The 21,395-nt window shown below is 42.7% G+C and overlaps 1 protein-coding gene across 3 annotated transcripts in view; it reads left to right on the top strand.

The window, feature by feature from the left end:
• The window catches only part of LOC143776387 (ovomucoid-like), an 88,505-nt gene that overhangs the window by 34,069 nt on the left and 33,041 nt on the right, over positions 1 to 21,395 (top strand). For 2 of the 3 annotated variants that reach the window (XM_077265730.1, XM_077265729.1), the window contains exons 9-10: positions 2,658 to 2,776; positions 12,447 to 12,492. In XM_077265730.1, coding sequence (XP_077121845.1) covers positions 2,658 to 2,776; positions 12,447 to 12,492 — 165 coding nt within the window. The remainder of the gene's footprint in view (positions 1 to 2,657; positions 2,777 to 12,446; positions 12,493 to 21,395) is intronic. The other variant, XM_077265731.1, reaches the window with a different exon arrangement.

The following is a 21,395-nucleotide window of genomic DNA, read 5'->3' as shown; positions in this document are numbered from 1 at the left end:
CAAGGCTCTTCTCTCACGATTGCTCAGTTTGGCTGGACGGCCAGGACTAGGAAGACTTCTGGTGGTCCCAAATTTCTTCCATTTAACAATTTTGGAGGCAACTGTGCTCTTAGGACCCTTGAGTACTGCAGAAATTTTTTTGTAACCTTGGCCAGATCTGTGCCTTGCCACAATTCTGTCTCTGAGCTCCTTGGTCAGTACCTTTGACCTCATGATTCTCACTTGGTCTGACATGCACTGTGAGCTGTGAGGTCTGATATAGACAGGTGTGTGCCTTTCCAAATCAAGTCCTATCAGTTTAATTAAACACAGCTGGACTCTAATGAAGGAGTAGAACCATCTCAAGGATTATCAGAAGGAAATGGACAGCATGTGACTTAAATATGAGTGTCTGAGCAAAGGGTCTGAATACTTATGACCATGTGATATTTCAGTTTTATTTTTTTTATAAATTTGCAAAAATTTCTACATTTCTGCTTTTTTCCAGTCAAAATGGGGTGTAGAGTGTACATTGATGTGAAAAAAAAAATGAACTTTTTTGAAATTACCAAATGGCTGCAACGAAGCAAAGAGTGAAAAATTTAAGGGGGGTCTGAATACTTTCCGTACCCACTATATGTATATGTATTATATATATATATATATATATATATATATATATATATATATATGTATATATATATATATATATATATATATATATATATATATATATATATATATATAGTACAGACCAAAAGTTTGGACACACCTTCTCATTTAAAGATTTTTCTGTATGTTCATGACTATGAAAATTGTACATTCACACTGAAGGCATGAAAACTATGAATTAACACATGTGGAATTATATACTTAACAAAATAGTGTGAAAAAGTAGCCACCTTTTGCTTTGATGACTGCTTTGCACACTCTTGGCATTCTCTTGATGAGCTTGAAGAGGTAGTGTTAATTCATAGTTTTGATGCCTTCAGTGTGAATGTACAATTTTCATAGTCATGAAAATACAGAAAAATCTTTAAATGAGAAGGTGTGTCCAAACTTTTGGTCTGTACTGTATACACTGAGCAAAAATATGCACTTTACACTTTTGTTTTTGCTCCAATTTTTCATGAGTTAAACTCAAAGATCTAAGACTTTTTCATTGTACAGAAAGGGCCCTTTTCTCTCAAATGTTAGTTTTATTGATATAATTTTAGGGTTCATATAACTTTTGATCTGTTTTTAATCCATTTTTTTATTAGATGACCTGACAGAAATTAACAGTTATTCTGCCATTTTGATTCTTTTTTTCTATTTCGGATCCACTTGAATGGGATAAATATTTTTATATTTTATTTATTTAGAAAATTACAAATTCGATATGTTTGTTATTGTGCAGATTTTGCATTTTGCATTGTGAGAAATGTGAGAGAATTTAAACTTTTATATTGGTCGTTTTACTTAGGTACTTTTTAATGTTTACCATTTTTTTTAATCAAGAAACTTGTATTGATACCAATGTCATAATTTACAGCATACTAATTTGCGAAGCTAAGAGTCTCATACAACCCAACTAAATGAGTGGCAAGAAAATACAGTCATATTTATACATGTTTCAGAATCTATTCTCCCCCCACCCAAAAAAAACAAAAAACATTCTCCCCCCCCCCTACCAACTCCCTCATTTCCCATTGTGGTGTGCAATTTCCATTTTAGACCGGACAACCCCTTTAAGGCACGTTATAAAAGATACCTATTACAATGTCATCCACTATAATATTTTCCCAAAATGTGACTTTTAATCACGTGCAAATGAGGATCACACAAGACATAGCAGTGTGCTTGCTGTCTTTGACTACTCTTTAACTCTTGCTGATGCTGCTCCCGCTACTTTATTTACAAAGGCTCTGTTGCATAAAGTCACATCTGCTCTCCACCGTCAGTCAGGAAGTGGGGGACAGCACTGGCGGAGAGAAGCGAAGAACAGCAGATACCCATTTGGTTATTCATTTGACACTGCATATTTTTGCACCAAAAACAGAGTCTTACAGTTCCAGCCGAGTGGATGGGATTTATCCACATCTCATGCCCACTATGCTTCTCTACGCTGCATATACTGACCCGTAGTGGATGTTTGAAGCCACCAAAATGTCAATTTTTCCTGAGTGTTTGCTGAGTTTATGTGCGTATTTTCCCTGTAGACTTGCATTAGATGCGGATAATCTGCAGTTAAAAAAATCATATGAGTTTTAGTGCACATGTAATCCACAAAAGACTGTACCAACAAAGTTTAGTTGAGGCCAAACAGGCTGTATCACAAACAACGCAGCTTTATTTAAAACATGACATACCAAGAAGAGACAAAATCCGCAGAGTCAAAAACTAAATAACAACACAATGAAAACCATGTGGGTCACCAAATTTACCTAATAGGTGCAGAAATGCTTCAGAAAATCTATAGGATCAAAAACTCACCAAATATTCATTGTTGGACCGTAGCCCAATTGATAAGGACCTTTCAAAATGCTTTAGACTTCCCTAGCCTAAACTACATCTGCTTGCTCAAGACTATTGTTGGTACAGGTTCCCTATATCTTTTCCTTTCCAAGTTTTTACATTTTGAGGCCATCGGAGTTTTACATCTCATTACATCTCACTTATTTTCTCTTGTATATCAGCCAGTTCAGGATGAATGTGAAGGAATTGGAGAGTTTTGTACTTTTGACTATACACCAGTCTGTGGATCTGATGCTGTCACTTATCCCAACAAATGCACATTCTGCAATGCTAAGAAAAGGTGAGTCTTAGAAGTATCATAACAACCATTGTCAATGCTATAAAGTATGATAGTCTATCAAAACTACATGGTGTTGTCTTCTGCTCAGACAATCCCTTCTTAAATACTGTAATTCTCACTGTAAAATAAAAATAGTATATACTCCCCTCCCTTACCAGTGCCATTCCAGCGATGTTGGCGCCATGTCTGCTGAGGCTCGCGTGACATTGGCTGCAGTGTTCACAAGGCATAATAATCAGCGGTCGCTAATGGACACCTTCATATCTCGGATGTCCAAAGGAAGTGTCGGAACTGCAGCCCACTAGAGACCGCTGATTGTTATGCCATGTGAACACTGCAGGAAATGTCACGCGAACCCTGGGAGACCTCTCGCCAACATCGCTGGTACCAGTTGTGAATATCTGATACTTTAGTACTGATAAATAGACATAATGCAGAATAGATTACATACAACACATATATATTTATAGCGTAAGAATGGTGCTTTGTGTGAAGTACAGGGTGGGCCATTTATATGGATACACCTAAGTAAAATGGGAATGGTTGTTGATATCAACTTCCTGTTCGTGACACATTAGTATATCGGAGGGGGAAAACTTTTCAAGATGGGTGGTGACCATTGCGGCCATTTTGAAGTCAGCCATTTTAGATCCAACTTTATTTTTTCCAATGGGAAAAGGGTCATGTGACACATCAAACTTATTGAGAATTTCACAAGAAAAACAATGGTGTGCTTAGTTATCTTTATTCTTTCATGAGTTATTTACAAGTATATGACCACTTATAAAATGTATTAAAAATGCTGCCCATTGTGTTGAATTGTTAATTCAACCCTCTTCTCCCACTCTTGACACACTGATAGCAACACCGCAGAAGAAATGCTAGCACAGGTTTCCAGTATCCGTTGTTTCAGATGCTGCACATCTCGTATCTTCACAGCATAGACAATTGCCTTCAGATGACACCAGCATCTGAAACAATGGATACTGGAAGCCTGTGCTAACATTTCTTCTGCTGCGTTGCTATCAGTGTGTCAAGAGTGGGTGAAGAGGGTTGCATTGACAATCCGACACAATGGGCAGCTCTTTGAACACATTTTATAAGGGGTCATAAACTTGTAAATAACTCATGAAAGAATAAAGTTACATTAAACCCAAGCACACCATTGTTTTTCTTGTGAAATTCTCAATAAGTTTGATGTGTCACATGACCCTCTTCCCATTGGAAAAAAATAAAGTTGGATCCAAAATTTCCGACTTCAAAATGGCCACTACGGTCACCACCCATCTTGATAAATTTTCCCCCTCCCATATACTAATGTGCCACAAACAGGAAGTTGATATCACCAACCATTCCCATTGTATTTAGGTGTATCCATATAAGTGGCCAACCCTGTATTCATACTGGCGTGTATTCAGTGTTGTGAATTAGACTTTTTTGGCTCCCTCTTGTGGTCACTAGTGATATGACTCTGGGATTATCTTTCCTCAGTTTGGCACCCACCTGGGTCGTTAGTCCAGGGGTGTTGCTATATAAACTTCCTGGATTCTCAGTCCAGTGCCTGGCATCGTTGTAATCAGTTCCTTTCTGTTTGCTCCTGTCTGCTGGTCCTGGATCTTGCTAAATTAAGCTAAGTCCTGCTTCCTTGTTTTTTGGTTATTTGCATTGCTCTTATTTTTTGTCCAGCTTGTACTAAATGTGATTCCTGATTTTGCTGGAAGCTCTAGGGGGCTGGTGTTCTCCCCCCGGGCCGTTAGACGGTTCGGGGGTTCTTGAATATCCAGCGTGGAAATTTTGATAGGGTTTTTGCTGACCGTATAAGTCATCTTACTATATTCTGCTATTAGTCAGTGGGCCTCTCTTTGCTAAATATCTAGTTCATTCTTACGTTTGTCTTTTCTCCTTACCTCACCGTTATTATTTGTTGGGGGCTTGTATCCAACTTTTGGGGTCTTGTCTCTGGAGGCAAGAAAGGTCTATCTTTTTCCTTTTAGGGTTAGTTAGTTCTCCGGCTGGCGCGAGACGTCTAGAACCAACGTAGGCACGTTCCCCGGCTGCTGCTATTTGTGGTGCTAGGATTAGATATATGGTCAGCCCAGTTACCACTGCCCTATGAGCTGGTTTTTTGTGTTTGCAGACTTGGTATGTACTTTTGAGACCCTCTGCCATTGGGGTCATAACAGTATGCCAGGCCAAGGTTAAATGTTTAATGCATTGCAGAAGTGGGATTACAAGAAAGGAAAGTCTGAGTTTTTTTTTTTTTTCCTTTCCTCTCTTTTTTCCTCCCCTTTACCTCTGAGTGGCTTGTGCTTGCTGCAGACATGAATGTCCAGACTTTGATTACAAGTGTGGATCAGCTTGCTGCTCGTGTGCAGGGTATACAAGATTTTGTTACCAGTAGTCCAATGTCTGAACCTAAAATACCTATTCCTGAGCTGTTCTCTGGAGACCGATTTAAGTTTAGGAATTTCAGGAATAATTGTAAATTGTTTCTATCTCTGAGACCCCGTTCATCTGGAGATTCAGCTCAGCAAGTAAAAATTGTTATCTCTTTCTTACGGGGCGACCCTCAGGATTGGGCCTTCTCGCTAGCGCCAGGAGATCCGTCATTGGCAAATATTGATGCGTTTTTTCTGGCGCTCGGATTGCCTTATGAGGAACCCAATCTTGAAATTCAGGCAGAAAAAGCCTTGCTGGCTATTTCTCAGGGCCAGGATGAAGCTGAAGTATATTGCCAAAAATTTCGGAAATGGTCCGTGCTTACTCAGTGGAATGAGTGTGCTCTGGCCGCAAATTTCAGAAATGGCCTTTCTGAAGCCATTAAGAATGTGATGGTGGGTTTCTCCATTCCTACAGGTCTGAATGATTCCATGGCGCTGGCTATTCAAATTGACCGGCATTTGCGGGAGCGCAAAGCCGCGAATCCTCTGGTGGTGTTGTCTGAACAAACACCTGATTTAATGCAATGTGGTAGAATTCAGACTAGAAATGAACGGAAAAATCATAGACGTCAGAATGGGTTGTGTTTTTACTGTGGTGATTCTACACATGTTATATCAGCATGCTCTAAACGCCTAACTAGGGTTGTTAGTCCTGTCGCCATTGGTAATTTGCAACCTAAATTTATTTTGTCTGTGACTTTAATTTGCTCATTGTCCTCCTACCCTGTTATGGCGTTTGTGGATTCAGGTGCTGCCCTGAGTCTTATGGATCTGTCGTTTGCCAAGCGCTGTGGTTTTGTTCTTGAGCCGTTGGTAAATCCTATCCCTCTTAGAGGTATTGATGCTACGCCATTGGCGGAAAATAAACCGCAGTTTTGGACACAGGTAACCATGTGCATGACTCCTGAACATCGGGAGGTGATTCGTTTTCTTGTTCTGCATAAAATGCATGATTTGGTCGTTTTGGGTCTGCCATGGTTACAGACCCATAATCCAGTCTTGGATTGGAAGGCAATGTCTGTGTCAAGTTGGGGCTGTCAGGGAATTCATGGTGATTCCCCACCGGTGTCTATTGCTTCCTCTACTCCTTCGGAAGTTCCTGAGTATTTGTCTGATTACCAGGATGTATTCAGCGAGTCCAGCTCCAGTGCTCTTCCTCCTCATAGGGACTGTGACTGCGCTATAGATTTGATTCCAGGTAGTAAATTTCCTAAGGGAAGATTATTTAATCTGTCTGTACCTGAGCATACCGCAATGCGTTCGTATATCAAGGAATCTCTGGAGAAGGGGCATATCCGTCCATCCTCTTCCCCTCTTGGTGCGGGATTCTTTTTTGTGGCCAAGAAGGACGGATCTTTGAGACCTTGTATTGACTATCGGCTTCTGAATAAAATCACTGTTAAATTTCAGTATCCTTTGCCTCTGTTGTCGGACTTGTTTGCCCGGATTAAAGGTGCCAAGTGGTTCACCATGATAGATCTTCGTGGTGCGTACAACCTTGTGCGCATTAAGCAAGGAGATGAATGGAAAACTGCATTTAATACGCCCGAAGGTCATTTTGAGTACTTGGTGATGCCTTTCGGGCTCTCTAATGCTCCTTCAGTGTTTCAGTCCTTTATGCATGATATTTTCCGGAAGTATCTGGATAAATTTATGATTGTTTACCTGGATGATATTCTGGTTTTTTCTGATGATTGGGACTCGCATCTAGAGCAGGTCAGGATGGTGTTTCAGGTTTTGCGTGAGAATGCTTTGTTTGTTAAGGGCTCAAAGTGTCTCTTTGGAGTACAGAAGGTTCCCTTTTTGGGTTTTATTTTTTCCCCTTCTGCGGTGGAGATGGACCCAGTCAAGGTCCGAGCTATTCATGATTGGACTCAACCCACGTCAGTTAAGAGTCTTCAGAAGTTCTTGGGTTTTGCTAACTTCTACCGTCGTTTTATCGCTAATTTTTCTAGCGTTGTTAAACCTTTGACGGATATGACCAAGAAAGGTTCTGATGTTGCTAACTGGGCTCCTGCAGCCGTGGAAGCTTTTCAAGAGTTAAAGCGCCGGTTTACTTCGGCGCCTGTTTTGTGCCAGCCTGATGTCTCACTTCCCTTTCAGGTTGAAGTGGATGCTTCTGAGATTGGGGCAGGGGCCGTTTTGTCGCAGAGAGGCCCTGGTTGCTCTGTAATGAGACCATGTGCTTTCTTCTCTAGGAAGTTTTCGCCTGCTGAGCGGAATTATGATGTTGGCAATCGGGAGTTGCTGGCCATGAAGTGGGCATTTGAGGAGTGGCGTCATTGGCTCGAGGGTGCTAAGCATCGTGTGGTGGTCTTGACTGATCACAAGAATCTGATGTATCTCGAGTCTGCTAAAAGGCCTGAATCCTAGACAGGCCCGTTGGTCATTGTTTTTCTCCCGTTTTGACTTTGTGGTCTCGTATTTACCAGGTTCAAAGAATGTGAAGGCTGATGCTCTTTCAAGGAGCTTTGTGCCTGACTCTCCTGGAGTCGCAGAACCAGTTGGTATTCTTAAAGAGGGAGTAATCTTGTCAGCCATTTCTCCGGATTTGCGACGTGTGTTGCAGAGATTTCAGGCTGGTAGACCTGACTCTTGTCCACCTCACAGACTGTTTGTTCCTGATAAGTGGACCAGCAGAGTCATTTCCGAGGTTCATTCCTCGGTGTTGGCAGGGCATCCGGGAATTTTTGGCACCAGGGATCTGGTGGCTAGGTCCTTTTGGTGGCCTTCCTTGTCACGGGATGTGCGGTCATTTGTGCAGTCCTGTGGGACTTGTGCTCGGGCTAAGCCTTGCTGTTCTCGTGCCAGCAGCTTGCTCTTGCCCTTGCCTGTCCCGAAGAGGCCTTGGACACACATTTCCATGGATTTCATTTCAGATCTTCCGGTGTCTCAAGGAATGTCTGTCATCTGGGTGGTATGTGATCGCTTTTCCAAGATGGTCCATTTGGTATCTTTGCCTAAACTGCCCTCCTCTTCCGATCTGGTTCCCTTGTTCTTTCAGAATGTGGTTCGTTTACACGGCATTCCTGAGAATATCGTGTCTGACAGAGGATCCCAGTTTGTTTCCAGGTTCTGGCGATCCTTTTGTGCTAAGATGGGCATTGATTTGTCGTTTTCGTCTGCCTTTCATCCTCAAACTAATGGACAAACGGAGCGAACTAATCAGACTCTGGAGGCTTATTTGAGGTGTTTTGTTTCTGCGGATCAGGATGATTGGGTGACCTTCTTGCCGTTGGCTGAGTTTGCCCTTAATAATCGGGCTAGTTCCGCTACCTTGGTTTCGCCATTTTTTTGCAACTCTGGTTTCCATCCTCGTTTTTCCTCGGGACATGTGGAGCCTTCTGACTGTCCTGGGGTAGATTCCGTGGTGGATAGGTTGCAGCAGATCTGGAATCATGTGGTGGACAACTTGAAGTTGTCACAGGAGAAGGCTCAGCGTTTTGCCAACCGCCGCCGCGGTGTGGGTCCCCGACTTCGTGTTGGGGATTTGGTATGGCTGTCTTCTCGATTTGTTCCTATGAAGGTCTCCTCTCCTAAATTTAAGCCTCGCTTCATCGGTCCTTACAAGATATTGGAAATCCTTAATCCTGTGTCCTTTCGCTTGGATTTTCCGGTGTCGTTTGCCATTCACAACGTGTTCCATAGGTCTTTGTTGCGGCGGTACGTCGTACCTGTGGTTCCTTCTGTTGAGCCTCCTGCTCCGGTGTTGGTTGAGGGCGAGTTGGAGTACGTGGTGGAGAAGATCTTGGATTCTCGTCTCTCCAGGCGGAGGCTTCAGTCTCTGGTCAAGTGGAAGGGCTATGGTCAGGAGGATAATTCCTGGGTGGTTGCCTCTGATGTGCATGCGGCCGATTTAGTTCGTGCCTTTCACGCTGCTCATCCTGATCGCCCTGGTGGTCTTGGTGAGGGTTCGGTGACCCCTCCTTAAAGGGGGGGTACTGTTGTGAATTAGACTTTTTTGGCTCCCTCTTGTGGTCACTAGTGATATGACTCTGGGATTATCTTTCCTCAGTTTGGCACCCACCTGGGTCGTTAGTCCAGGGGTGTTGCTATATAAACTTCCTGGATTCTCAGTCCAGTGCCTGGCATCGTTGTAATCAGTTCCTTTCTGTTTGCTCCTGTCTGCTGGTCCTGGATCTTGCTAAATTAAGCTAAGTCCTGCTTCCTTGTTTTTTGGTTATTTGCATTGCTCTTATTTTTTGTCCAGCTTATACTAAATGTGATTCCTGATTTTGCTGGAAGCTCTAGGGGGCTGGTGTTCTCCCCCCAGGCCATTAGACGGTTCGGGGGTTCTTGAATATCCAGCGTGGAAATTTTGATAGGGTTTTTGCTGACCGTATAAGTCATCTTAATATATTCTGCTATTAGTCAGTGGGCCTCTCTTTGCTAAATATCTAGTTCATTCTTACGTTTGTCTTTTCTTCTTACCTCACCGTTATTATTTGTTGGGGGCTTGTATCCAACTTTTGGGGTCTTTTCTCTGGAGGCAAGAAAGGTCTATCTTTTCCCTTTTAGGGTTAGTTAGTTCTCTGGCTGGCGCGAGACGTCTAGAACCAACGTAGGCACGTTCCCCGGCTGCTCCTATTTGTGGTGCTAGGATTAGATATATGGTCAGCCCAGTTACCACTGCCCTATGAGCTGTTTTTTTGTGTTTGCAGACTTGGTATGTACTTTTGAGACCCTCTGCCATTGGGGTCATAACAATTCAGTCTATGCACTGGAGCTGTAACATTAGGGACTGATGTTATGTAAGCATAGCGGGAACTGCAACTGTACGTGCATAAAATACCACATCCTAGATATCACTGTGTGAAATATTCTAGCTGCAAATCTGTATTCATTACATAGTGGAATCTGATGAGAACAATAAAAAATAAAAATGATCAATGTAAATGTAAATCAAAATTAATATCACATGGAGGTCTGGATTTGGAATAATACTCAAAATCAAAGTTGACAATCAAATTACAAGCTGATCCAACTTCAGTGGAAATGCCTAAAGACAAGAAAATGATGCTCAGTAGTGTGTGTGGCCTCCACGTGCCTGTATGACCTTCCTACAACACCTGGGCATGCTCCTGATGAGGCATTAGGTGTTCTCCTGAGGAATCTCTTCCTAGACCTGGAATAAAGCATCAGTTAACTCCTGGACAGTCTGTGATGTAACGTGACATTGGTGGATAGAATGAAAAATGATGAACCAAATATGCTCGATTGGATTCAGGTCTGGGGAGGGGGCAGGCCAGTCCATAGCATCAATGCCTTTTTCCTGCAGGAACTGCTGACTCACTTCAGCCACTTGTCATGCATCAGACAAGTCATGCATTAGAAGGAACCCAGGGCTCACTACACCTGCATATAGTCTCACAATGGGTCTGAAGATCTCATCCCGGTGTCTAATCGTAGTCAGGCTACCTCTGCCAAGCATATAGAGGGCTGTGCGACTCTCCAAAGAAATGCCTCCATGAACCACTGCCATACCGGTCATACTGTAGGATGCAGCAGGCAGCAGAACGTTCTCTATGGCGTATCCAGACTCTGTCACATTTGTCATCTATGTTCAGTGTTAACCTGCTCTCATCCATGAAGAGCACAGGGAGCCAATGTCAAATCTACCAATCTTAGTGTTCTCTAGCAAATGCCAATTGCCCTGCACAGTGTTGGGCTGTAAGCACAACACCCACTTTTGGACATCAGGCACTCATGGGGTCTGTTTCTGACAGTTTGAGCAGACACATGGATGTTAGAGGTCTGCCTGAGGTCATTTTGTATGGGTCTGGCACTGCTCCTCCTGTTCCTCCTTGCACAAAGAAAGATGTAGCGATCATGCTGCTGGGTTGTTGCCCTCCTACAGCACCCTCCATATCTCTTGGTGTACTGGCCTGTCTTCTGGTATCTGCTGCATGCTCTGGACACTGTGCTGACAGACACAGCTACCCTTCTTGCCACATCTCGCAATTGATGTGCCATCCTTGATGAGCTGCACTGCCTGAGCAACTTCTGTGGGTTGTAGATACCTTCTCATGCTACTGTCCCTCTAGGGGTGAGAGCAATGATAAAATGCAAAAGTGACCAAAACAACAGCCAAAAAGGATCAGAACAGATAAATGGTCTGTGGTCACCCCTGCAGAACCACTCCATTATAGGGGTTGTCTTGCTAATTGCCTATCATTTCAGTTCCATTTGCGCAACAGCAGGAGAAATTGATTTACAGTTGGCATTGCTTCATAACTGGACAGATTAATTTCACAGAGGTGTGACTGATGTGGAGTTACATTGTGTTGTTCAAGTATTCCCTTTATTTTTATTGAGCATTCTTATTTGATATTTATTTTCATATGCATGTATGAATAGGTCCTAATTCTCATTATAGAAGATAGCTTGGATTCGTTTAAAGAGGTATTCTCATAATATTATATTGCTTTATTTAGTTCGATAGCTGGAAAATAAGCACATTTTTGACTGACTTGCTTTTTTATGGGCTATTACTCTCCTGCTGTGATAGATGTTATCTTACATAGAGTTCAGCTTGTTTCCAAGGAGATTAGCCACTGGAGCTGAGTTAACTTCTAAGATCCCACTCAGCTTTAAAAGCCTGTTAATTTTTAAAGAGCAGTCACATGAGCACCTCCTCCCCCCTCGCTCTCAGATCCTGTCTGAGTTGCTATTATCAGCCCTGGATAATCACAGTCCTCCAGGGCTCGACCTATTGTGGATTCCAGAGCACATTTTCTAATCACAGCTTTCACGTTTCTAACTCGTGCTTGTTCAATGGCCCTGTTTCCCAATATGTATCTGAATGTAGTCTCAGAACAAACCCTTGCAGACCATTCATTTGTTATAGCAGGACGGAGCTCCTGACCTGAACTGCCATTCAAGGAGGACCACACATCTCCCCCCCCAGCAACTGTGAAGTAAGGAGACTTCAGAGTTATGAGTTGCTCAAGGGACAACTTCAGAATACCCATATAATGGACTATGACCATGTATGAGGAGCACATGGTCAGTATGCTTCTGTGATTAGATGAAAACAATGAATCGTACATTCTCTGACTGCACAGTCTTCAAAATAGTTGCAAACCATGTTCCTATTAATGACATATACAGTGTCCAAATAAATAGTGACTGCAGTTTCAACAAACTAATGCATTTACCACACAGATAAACCATTGCAGCATTTTACACTAATGTAAATACTTACACAATTTTCCTGTTTTTATTTGCAGTAAATCTGGCCTACTGCTTGCATCCGAAGGAGAATGCCAACCAAAGGTTTATATTTTTATATATACTGTATTTTCTATTAGTATTTTCTATTGTACACAATATGTGTTAAAAGTTTATTCTGAAAATCACAAATTCTCCCCTATCCATAGTATAGGAGGAAACTTGCTGTTGGCTGGAGGTCTGGTTTCTGGGATCCCCCAGCAATCTTAGCACTCTGCAGCTCTGTCTTGAATGGATCAGATGCTTAGTCTCTGCTCCATTCATTGTAAATGGACCTGCTGTAAATAACAAGTACAGTGCTTGGCTTTCTCCTGCAGTCCCATAAACAATGAATGTAGTGGGGCTTCAGCACCTTTGCTCCATTCAAGATAGGGTTGCAGATCTTGGTTCTCGGGGTTCCAGAACTGTGGTATTGGATTTGATAGAGGATAACTTGGGATTTTGAGAATAACCATTTAAGACCGTTACATTGTATAGTTACCACTGACTAATCATGTCATACATATCATTCGCTTTACAGACTGTAAATTATATAGCTTGTGATGTAGATAATCCAAAATAATCTGCTATAATGCTGTCACCTCTTTAGTGTTATTCATGAGGTTATGCAATTTAGTGCAATTAATATATCTTAGGGCTTGTGCACACTATTATATTGGACAATTGCTATCTGTGGTTTTACCCATGATATTTTATGGGGTTGTGCACGTCTGACTTTGATCTGAGTGTCAGATCAAAATCGACAATGCCAGTCTATGGGTCTGTGGAAAAAAAACCGCATTGCACTCGGATGACATCAGACTTACAGTCCAAGTTTCACTGACTGTCAAGAATGGGGAGGGTGGAGAAACTTTTTTTTTTTCCTCTACAGCTCCGAGAAAAAGTGAATGCCACTCTGATTAAACTCTCATCACAGTCTGATCAGAATAATCGGACAGTTTTTTTCAGATGGCGATAAATCAGTCATAGGCACCTACCTTTATAACTATTTTGATGTATTGTGTGTGGGGTTGAAATTTTTATGCCAATTGCTGCCAATGTGTAAAGCAAAGGAGTACGGGAGTGCAAAATGCATATTGTGAAGTGAATTTTCCTGGGCCCCTCCAGTAATGGGGTGCATATGAATTGGTAGCAGGGCAGGCCTTGAATTCAATGCAACACTTTTTCAGGAGTCCCCCCTGGACATCTTATGAAAGGGTTATTGTGGTGCGTTGTAATTCTTGGCAGCCCATGTACTCACAGCCTAGGCTACAACAGCTTAGGAGACCCACAATGTAATAATGGCCCTTTAAGAAGATTAATGCCGCCTGATGCACCAGTAAAAATAGGCTCTGTGACTGTAAGAGTCCCTTCCTCGTAAATGAAACAAGATGGGTCTGCTTATGTGTCACACACCACATGGCCAGCTAGGGTTGTTACATATTACAATGACATTCCCCAGTGAATGCATTTGTAGTGGTTGAAAGCAATGTTAAAGTTGAAAGCGCTTCAAAAACGGTGCATCTGAACTAAGCCTAAGTGGGGGAGGAAATTTTCGGTCGGGGGTTAATTATTTGGCCTTACAGGCAAGTCATTAACCTGCAAAGGATGTACCTTGCCATATTTCCCAGCAAAATCCCTTTTGTTTCGTTTTAATGTGTTTTTTGTGGCACCGGGAAAATAGCATAAATCTCAGAAAAAATGATTACAGCTGTGAACTAGGAGTCAGGAATGCTTCCAGGGGCGATCCCCATGATGTTCCTGTGTCATTTGAGCAGTCTTTCCATCATTTTCAGACATTTTTAGACCTTAACCCCTTCCCGACCCATGACGCCTATGTGGCGTCATGGAATGATCGCGTCCCTGCAGATTGGGTGAAGGGGTTAACTCCTATTTTACCCGATCTGCAGGGAGAGGGGGAGTGGTACTTCAGCCCAGGGGGGGTGGCTTCACCCCCCCGTGGCTACGATCGCTCTGATTGGCTGTTGAAAGTGAAACTGCCAATCAGAGCGATTTGTAATATTTCACCTAAAAAACTGGTGAAATATTACAATCCAGCCAAGGCCGATGCTGCAATACCATCGGCCATGGCTGGAAAACCTGAAGTGACCCCCCCCACCCCACCGATCGCCTCCCCAGTGCTCCGTTATGGGGTCCGGTCCCCTCCGTCCTGTCCTCCGCTCCCCCGTCCTCCTGCCCGCTCCCCCCCTGCTCCTATGTCACCCCCCCGTGCTCCGACGCCCCCCCGTGCCCCGATCTCCCCCCCTTTATACTTACCGAGGCTCCCGGTCCCCGTCCGTCTCCATCATGGGCGCCGCCATCTTCCAAAATGGCGGGCGCATGCTCAGTGCGCCCGCCGAATCTGCCGGCCGGCAGATTCATTACAAGTAAATTTTGATCGCTGTGGTAGGTTCTATCACAGCGATCAAAATAAAAAAATAATAAATAAACCCCCCCCCTTTATCACCCCCATAGGTAGGGACAATAATAAAATAAAGAAAATATTTTTTTTTCTTTTTCCACTAGGGTTAGGGTTAGAACTAGGGTTAGAACTAGGGGTAGGGTTAGGGGTAGGGTTAGGGTTACGGGTAGGGTTAGGGTTAGGGGTAGGGTTATGGCATGTGCACACAGAGCGGATCGGCCGCGGATCCGCAGCGGATCCGCAGCGGATCGGCCGCGGATCCGCAGCGGATCGGCAGCGGATCCGCAGCGGATCGGCAGCGGATCGGCCGCGGATTGGCAGCGGATCCGCAGCGAATTGGCAGCGGATCCGCAGCGGATTGGCCGCGGATCCGCAGCGGATCGGCAGCGGATTGGCCGCGGATCCGCAGCGGATTGGCAACGGATTGGCCGCGGATCCGCAGCGGATCGGCAGCGGATTGGCCGCGGATCCGCAGCGGATTGGCAACGGATTGGCCGCGGATCCGCAGCGGATTGGCAACGGATTGGCCGCGGATCCGCAGCGGATTGGCCGCGGATTGGCCGCTGCGAATTCGAAGCAGTTTTCCATCAGGTTTACAGTACCATGTACACCTAAGGAAAACCAAATCCGCTGTGCCCATGGTGCGGAAAATTCCGTGCAGAAACGCTGCATTGTATTTTCCGCAGCATGTCAATTCTTTGTGCGGATTCCGCAGCGTTTTACACCTGTTCCTCAATAGGAATCCGCAGGTGAAATCCGCACAAAAAAACACTGGAAATCTGCTGTAAATCCGCAGGTAAAACGCAGTGCCTTTTACCTGCAGATTTTTCAAAAATCGTGCGGAAAAATCTCACACGAATCCGCAACGTGGGCTCATAGCCTTAGGGTTAGGGTTGGAATTAGGGGTTAGGGTTTGAAATAGGGTTAAGATTAGGCTTGTGGTTAGGGTTACGGATAGGGTTAGGGGTGTGTTGGGGTTACAGTTGTGGTTAGGGTTGGGATTAGGGTTACGGTTGGGATTAGGGTTAGGATTAGGGTTGGAATTAGGGTTACGGGTGTGTTGCGGTTAGGGTTGTGGTTAGGGGTGTGTTGGGGTTAGGGTTGTGATTAGGGTTATGGCTACAGTTGGGATTAGGATTAGGGGTGTGTTGGGGTTAGTGTTGAAGTTAGAATTGAGGGGTTTCCACTGTTTAGGCACATCAGGGGTCTCCAAACGCAACATGGCGCCACCATTGATTCCAGCCAATCTTGCGTTCAAAAAGTCAAATGGTGCTCCCGCCCTTCCAAGCCCCGACGTGCGCCCAAACAGTGGTTTACCCCCACATTTGGGGTACCAGCGTACTCAGGACAAACTGGGCAACAACTGTTGGGGTCCAATTTCTCCTGTTACCCTTGCAAAAATGAAAAATTACTTGCTAAAACATAATTTTTGAGGAAAGAACAATTATTTTTTATTTTCACGGCTCTGCGTTATAAACTTCTGTGAAGCACTTGGGGGTTGAAAGTGCTCACCACACATCTAGATAAGTTCCTTCGGGGGTCTAGTTTCCAAAATGGGGTCACTTGTGGGGTGTTTCTACTGTTTAGGCACATCAGGGGCTCTGCAAATGCAATGTGACGCCCGCAGACCATTCCATCAAAGTCTGCATTTCAAATGTCACTACTTCCCTTCCGAGCCCTGACGTGTGCCCAAACAGTGGTTTACCCCCACATATGGGGTATCAGCATACTCACAACCAACTGGGCAACAAATATTGGGGTCCAAATTCTCCTGTTACCCTTGTGAAAATAAAAAATTGCTTGCTAAAACATCTTTTTTGAGGAAAGAAAAATGATTTTTTATTTTCACGGCTCTGCGTTGTAAACTTCTGTGAAGCACTTGGGGGTTGAACGTGCTCACCACACATCTAGATAAGTTCCTTGGGGGGTCTAGTTTCCAAAATGGGGTCACTTGTGGGGGGTTTCTACTGTTTAGGCATATCAGGGGCTCTGCAAACGTAACATGATGCCCGTAGAGCATTCCATCAAAGTCTGCATTTCAAAACGTCACTACTTCCCTTCCGAACCCCGACGTGTGCCAAAACAGTGGTTTACCCCCACATATGGGGTATCAGCGTACTCAGGAGAAACTGGACAACAACTTTTGGGGTCCAATTTCTCCTGTTACTCTTGCAAAAATAAAAAAATTCTGGGCTAAAAAAATATTTTTGAAGAAAGGAAACACATTTTTTATTTTCACGGCTCTGTGTTATAAACTTCTGTGAAGCACTTGGGGGTTCAAAGTGCTCACTACACATCTAGATAAGTTCCCTTGGGGGTCTAGTTTCCAAAATGGAGTCAATTGTGGGGAGTTCCTACTGTTTAGGCACATCAGGGGCTCTGCAAACGCAACCTGACGCCCGCAGAGCATTCCATCAAAGTCTGCATTTCAAAACGTCACTACTTCCCTTCCGAACCCCGACGTGTGCCAGAACAGTGGTTTACCCCCACATATGGGGTATCAGCGTACTCAGGAGAAACTGGACAACAACTTTTGGGGTCCAATTTCTCCTGTTACTCTTGCAAAAATAAAAAAATTCTGGGCTAAAAAAATATTTTTGAGGAAAGGAAACACATTTTTTATTTTCACGGCTCTGCGTTATAAACTTCTGTGAAGCACTTGGGGGTTCAAAGTGCTCACTACACATCTAGATAAGTTCCCTTGGGGGTCTAGTTTCCAAAATGGAGTCAATTGTGGGGAGTTCCTACTGTTTAGGCACATCAGGGGCTCTGCAAACGCAACCTGACGCCCGCAGAGCATTCCATCAAAGTCTGCATTTCAAAACGTCACTACTTCCCTTCCGAACCCCGACGTGTGCCAAAACAGTGGTTTACCCCAACATATGGGGTATCAGCGTACTCAGGAGAAACTGGACAACAACTTTTGGGGTCCAATTTCTCCTGTTACCCTTGGGAAAATAAAAAATTGTGGGCTAAAAAATCATTTTTGAGAAAAAAAAAATTATTTTTTATTTTCATGGCTCTGCGTTATAAACTTCTGTGAAGCACTTGGGGGTTCAAAGTGCTCACCACACATCTAGATTAGTTCCTTGGGAGGTCTAGTTTCCAAAATGGGGTCACTTGTGCGAGAGCTCCAATGTTTAGGGACACAGGGGCTCTCCAAACGCGACATGGTGTCCGCTAATGATTGGAGCTAATTTTCCAATCAAAAAGCCAAATGGCGTGCCTTCCCTTCCGAGCCCTGCCTTGCGCCCAAACAGTGGTTTACCCCCACATATGGGGTATCATCGTACTCAGGACAAACTGGACAACAACATTTGGGGTCCAATTTCTCCTATTACCCTTGGGAAAATAAAAAATTCTGGGCTAAAAATCATTTTTGAGGAAAGAAAAATTATTTTTTTATTTTCACGGCTCTGCGTTATAAACTTCTGTGAAGCACCTGGGGGTTATAAGTGCTCACTATGCATCTAGATAAGTTCCTTGGGGGGTCTAGTTTCCAAAATGGGGTCACTTGTAGGGGAGCTCCAATGTTTAGGCACACAGGGGCTCTCCAAACGCGACATGGTGTCCGCTAACGATTGGAGCTAATTTTCCATTCAAAAAGTCAAATGGCACGCCTCCCCTTTCCGAGCCTTGCCGTGCACCCAAACAGTGGTTTACCCCCACATATGAGGTATCGGCATACTCAGGAGAAATTGCCCAACAAATTTTAGGATCCATTTTATCCTGTTGCCCATGTGAAAATGAAAGAATTGAGGCTAAAAGAAATTTTGTGTGAAAAAAATGTACTTTTTCATTTTTGCGGATCAATTTGTGAAGCACCTGGGGGTTTAAAGTGCTCACTATGCCTCTAGATGAGTTCCTTGGGGGGTCTAGTTTCCAAAATGGGGTCACTTGTGGAGGAGCTCCAATGTTTAGGCACACAGGGGCTTTCCAAACGCGACGTGTCCGCTAACGATGGAGATAATTTTTCATTCAAAAAGTCAAATGGCGCTCCTTCCCTTCCGAGCCTTACCATGTGCCCAAACAGTGGTTTACCCCCACATGTGAGGTATTGGTGTACTCAGGAGAAATTGTCCAACAAAATTTAGGATCCATTTTATCCTGTTGCCCATGTGAAAATGAAAAAATTGAGGCTAAAATAATTTTTTTGTGAAAAAAAAAAGTACTTTTTCATTTTTACGGATCAATTTGTGAAGCACCTGGGGGTTTAAAGTGCTCACTATGCTTCTAGATAAGTTCCTTGGGGGGTCTAGTTTCCAAAATGTGGTCACTTGTGGGGGAGCTCCAATGTTTAGGCACACGGGGGCTCTCCAAACGCGACATGGTGTCCGCTAAAGATTGGAGCCAATTTTTCATTCAAAAAGTCAAATGGCGCTCCTTCCCTTCCGAGCCCTGCCGTGCGCCCAAACAGTGGTTTACCCCCACATATGAGGTATCAACGTACTCAGGACAAATTGGACAACAACGTCCGTGGTCCAGTTTCTCCTTTTACCCTTGGGAAAATCATTCATTCATTTTTGTGACTAAAAAGTTAAATGTTCATTTTTTCCTTCCATGTTGCTTCTGCTGCTGTGAAACACCTGAAGGGTTAATAAACTTCTTGAAAGTGGTTTTGAGCACCTTGAGGGGTGCAGTTTTTAGAATGGTGTCACTTTTGGGTATTTTCAGCCATATAGAACCCTCAAACTGACTTCAAATGTGAGGTGGTCCCTAAAAAAAATGGTTTTGTAAATTTTGTTGTAAAAATGAGAAATCACTGGTCAAATTTTAACCCTTATAACTTCCTAGCAAAAAAAAAATTTGTTTCCAAAATTGTGCTGATGTAAAGTAGACATGTGGGAAATGTATTTATTAACTATTTTGTGTCACATAACTCTCTGGTTTAACAGAATAAAAATAAAAAATGTGAAAATTGCGAAATTTTCAAAATTTTTGCCAAGTTTCCGTTTTTTTCACAAATAAACTCAGAAATTATCGACCTAAATTTACCACTAACATGAAGCCCAATATGTCACGAAAAAACATTCTCGCTAGGATCCGTTGAAGCGTTCCTGAGTTATTACCTCATAAAGGGACACTGGTCAGAATTGCAAAAAACGGCAAGGTCATGAAGGGGTTAAAAGGACCCTTGGGGGATCGCGGTAAAAATACTCGGGTCTCCCATAGACTTACATTGGGCTCGTTGTTCTCTTCTGTATTCCAATCTGCTCGACCCGAGCAACGAGCACCTGAGCATTTTAGTGCTCACTCATCACTAGTGGGAAATGTTACTTATTAAGTATTTTGTGTGACATATCTCTGTGATGTAAGGACATGAAAATTCAAAGTTGGAAAAATGTGACATTTTTGAAATTTTCTCAAAATTTCCGCTTTTTTCACAAATAAACACAAGTTATATCAAATAAATGCTACCACTATCATGAAGTACAATATGTCACGAGAAAAACAATGTCAGAATCACCGGGATCTGTTGAAGCGTTCCAGAGTTATAACCTCATAAAGGGACAGTGGTCAGAATTGTAAAAATTGGCCTGGTCATTAACCTGCAAACCACCCTTGGGGGTAAAAGGGTTAAAGAATAGAAGTGTTCATTTTTTGTCAATTAGCAATGAAAAAAGTGAATGAACAAAATAGAAATATTAAATCAAATTAAGATTTGGCATGATGTGACCTCCCTTTACCTTTAAAGTTGCATCAAAGCGTCAATTCTTCTAGGTACACTCACAGTTTTTTAAGGAAAACAGCTGGAAGATTGTTCCAAGCATCATGGAAGATAGCTTACACAAATCCTTCTGTCTTTTTTTGATTAACACCATTCTTATTACTATATGATAAACTGAAAGTGAGAAAACATTTCAAAAAGGTGGAAGGGAAAAAAGAGCAGCAATTCCACCTCGTTTATGGTTTTGTTTCTATGATCACTTAGTGACCTGGTAACTTTGTTCTAGGAGTCAGAAAGGTTGTGGTGATACTAAATGTGTTTAGATTATAAATATATATACACACTGAACAAAAATATAAACTCTACACTTTTGTTTTCCTTCAATTTTTCATGAGCTAAACTCAAAGATCTAAGACTTTTTCAGTGAACAGAAAAGGCCCTTTTCTCTCAAATGTTAGTTTTATTGATAACATTTTAGGGTTCATTTAACTTTTGATCTGTTTTTAATCCATTATTTATTAGATGACCTGACAGAAATAAACAGTTATTCTGCAATTTTGATTCTTTTTTCTATTTCTGATCCACTTGAATGGGATAAATATTTTTATATTTTATTTATTTAGAAAATGACAAATTCAATATTTTTTTTACTGTTCAGATTTTGCAATTTGCATTGTGCGAAATGTGAGAGAATTTAAACTTTTATATTGGTCGTTTTACTTACGGTAGGTATTTTTTAATGTTTACAATTTTTTTATTCAAGAAACTTGCATTGATACCAATGTCATATTTTACAGCATACTAATTTGCGAAGATAAGAGTGTCATACAACCCAATTAAATGAGTAGCAAGAAAATACAGTCATATTTATACATGTTT

The sequence above is a fragment of the Ranitomeya variabilis genome, chromosome 5 (assembly GCF_051348905.1).
Source record: "Ranitomeya variabilis isolate aRanVar5 chromosome 5, aRanVar5.hap1, whole genome shotgun sequence".
Lineage (NCBI taxonomy): Eukaryota > Metazoa > Chordata > Amphibia > Anura > Dendrobatidae > Ranitomeya > Ranitomeya variabilis.
This window is presented reverse-complemented; position numbering and strand designations above follow the sequence as displayed.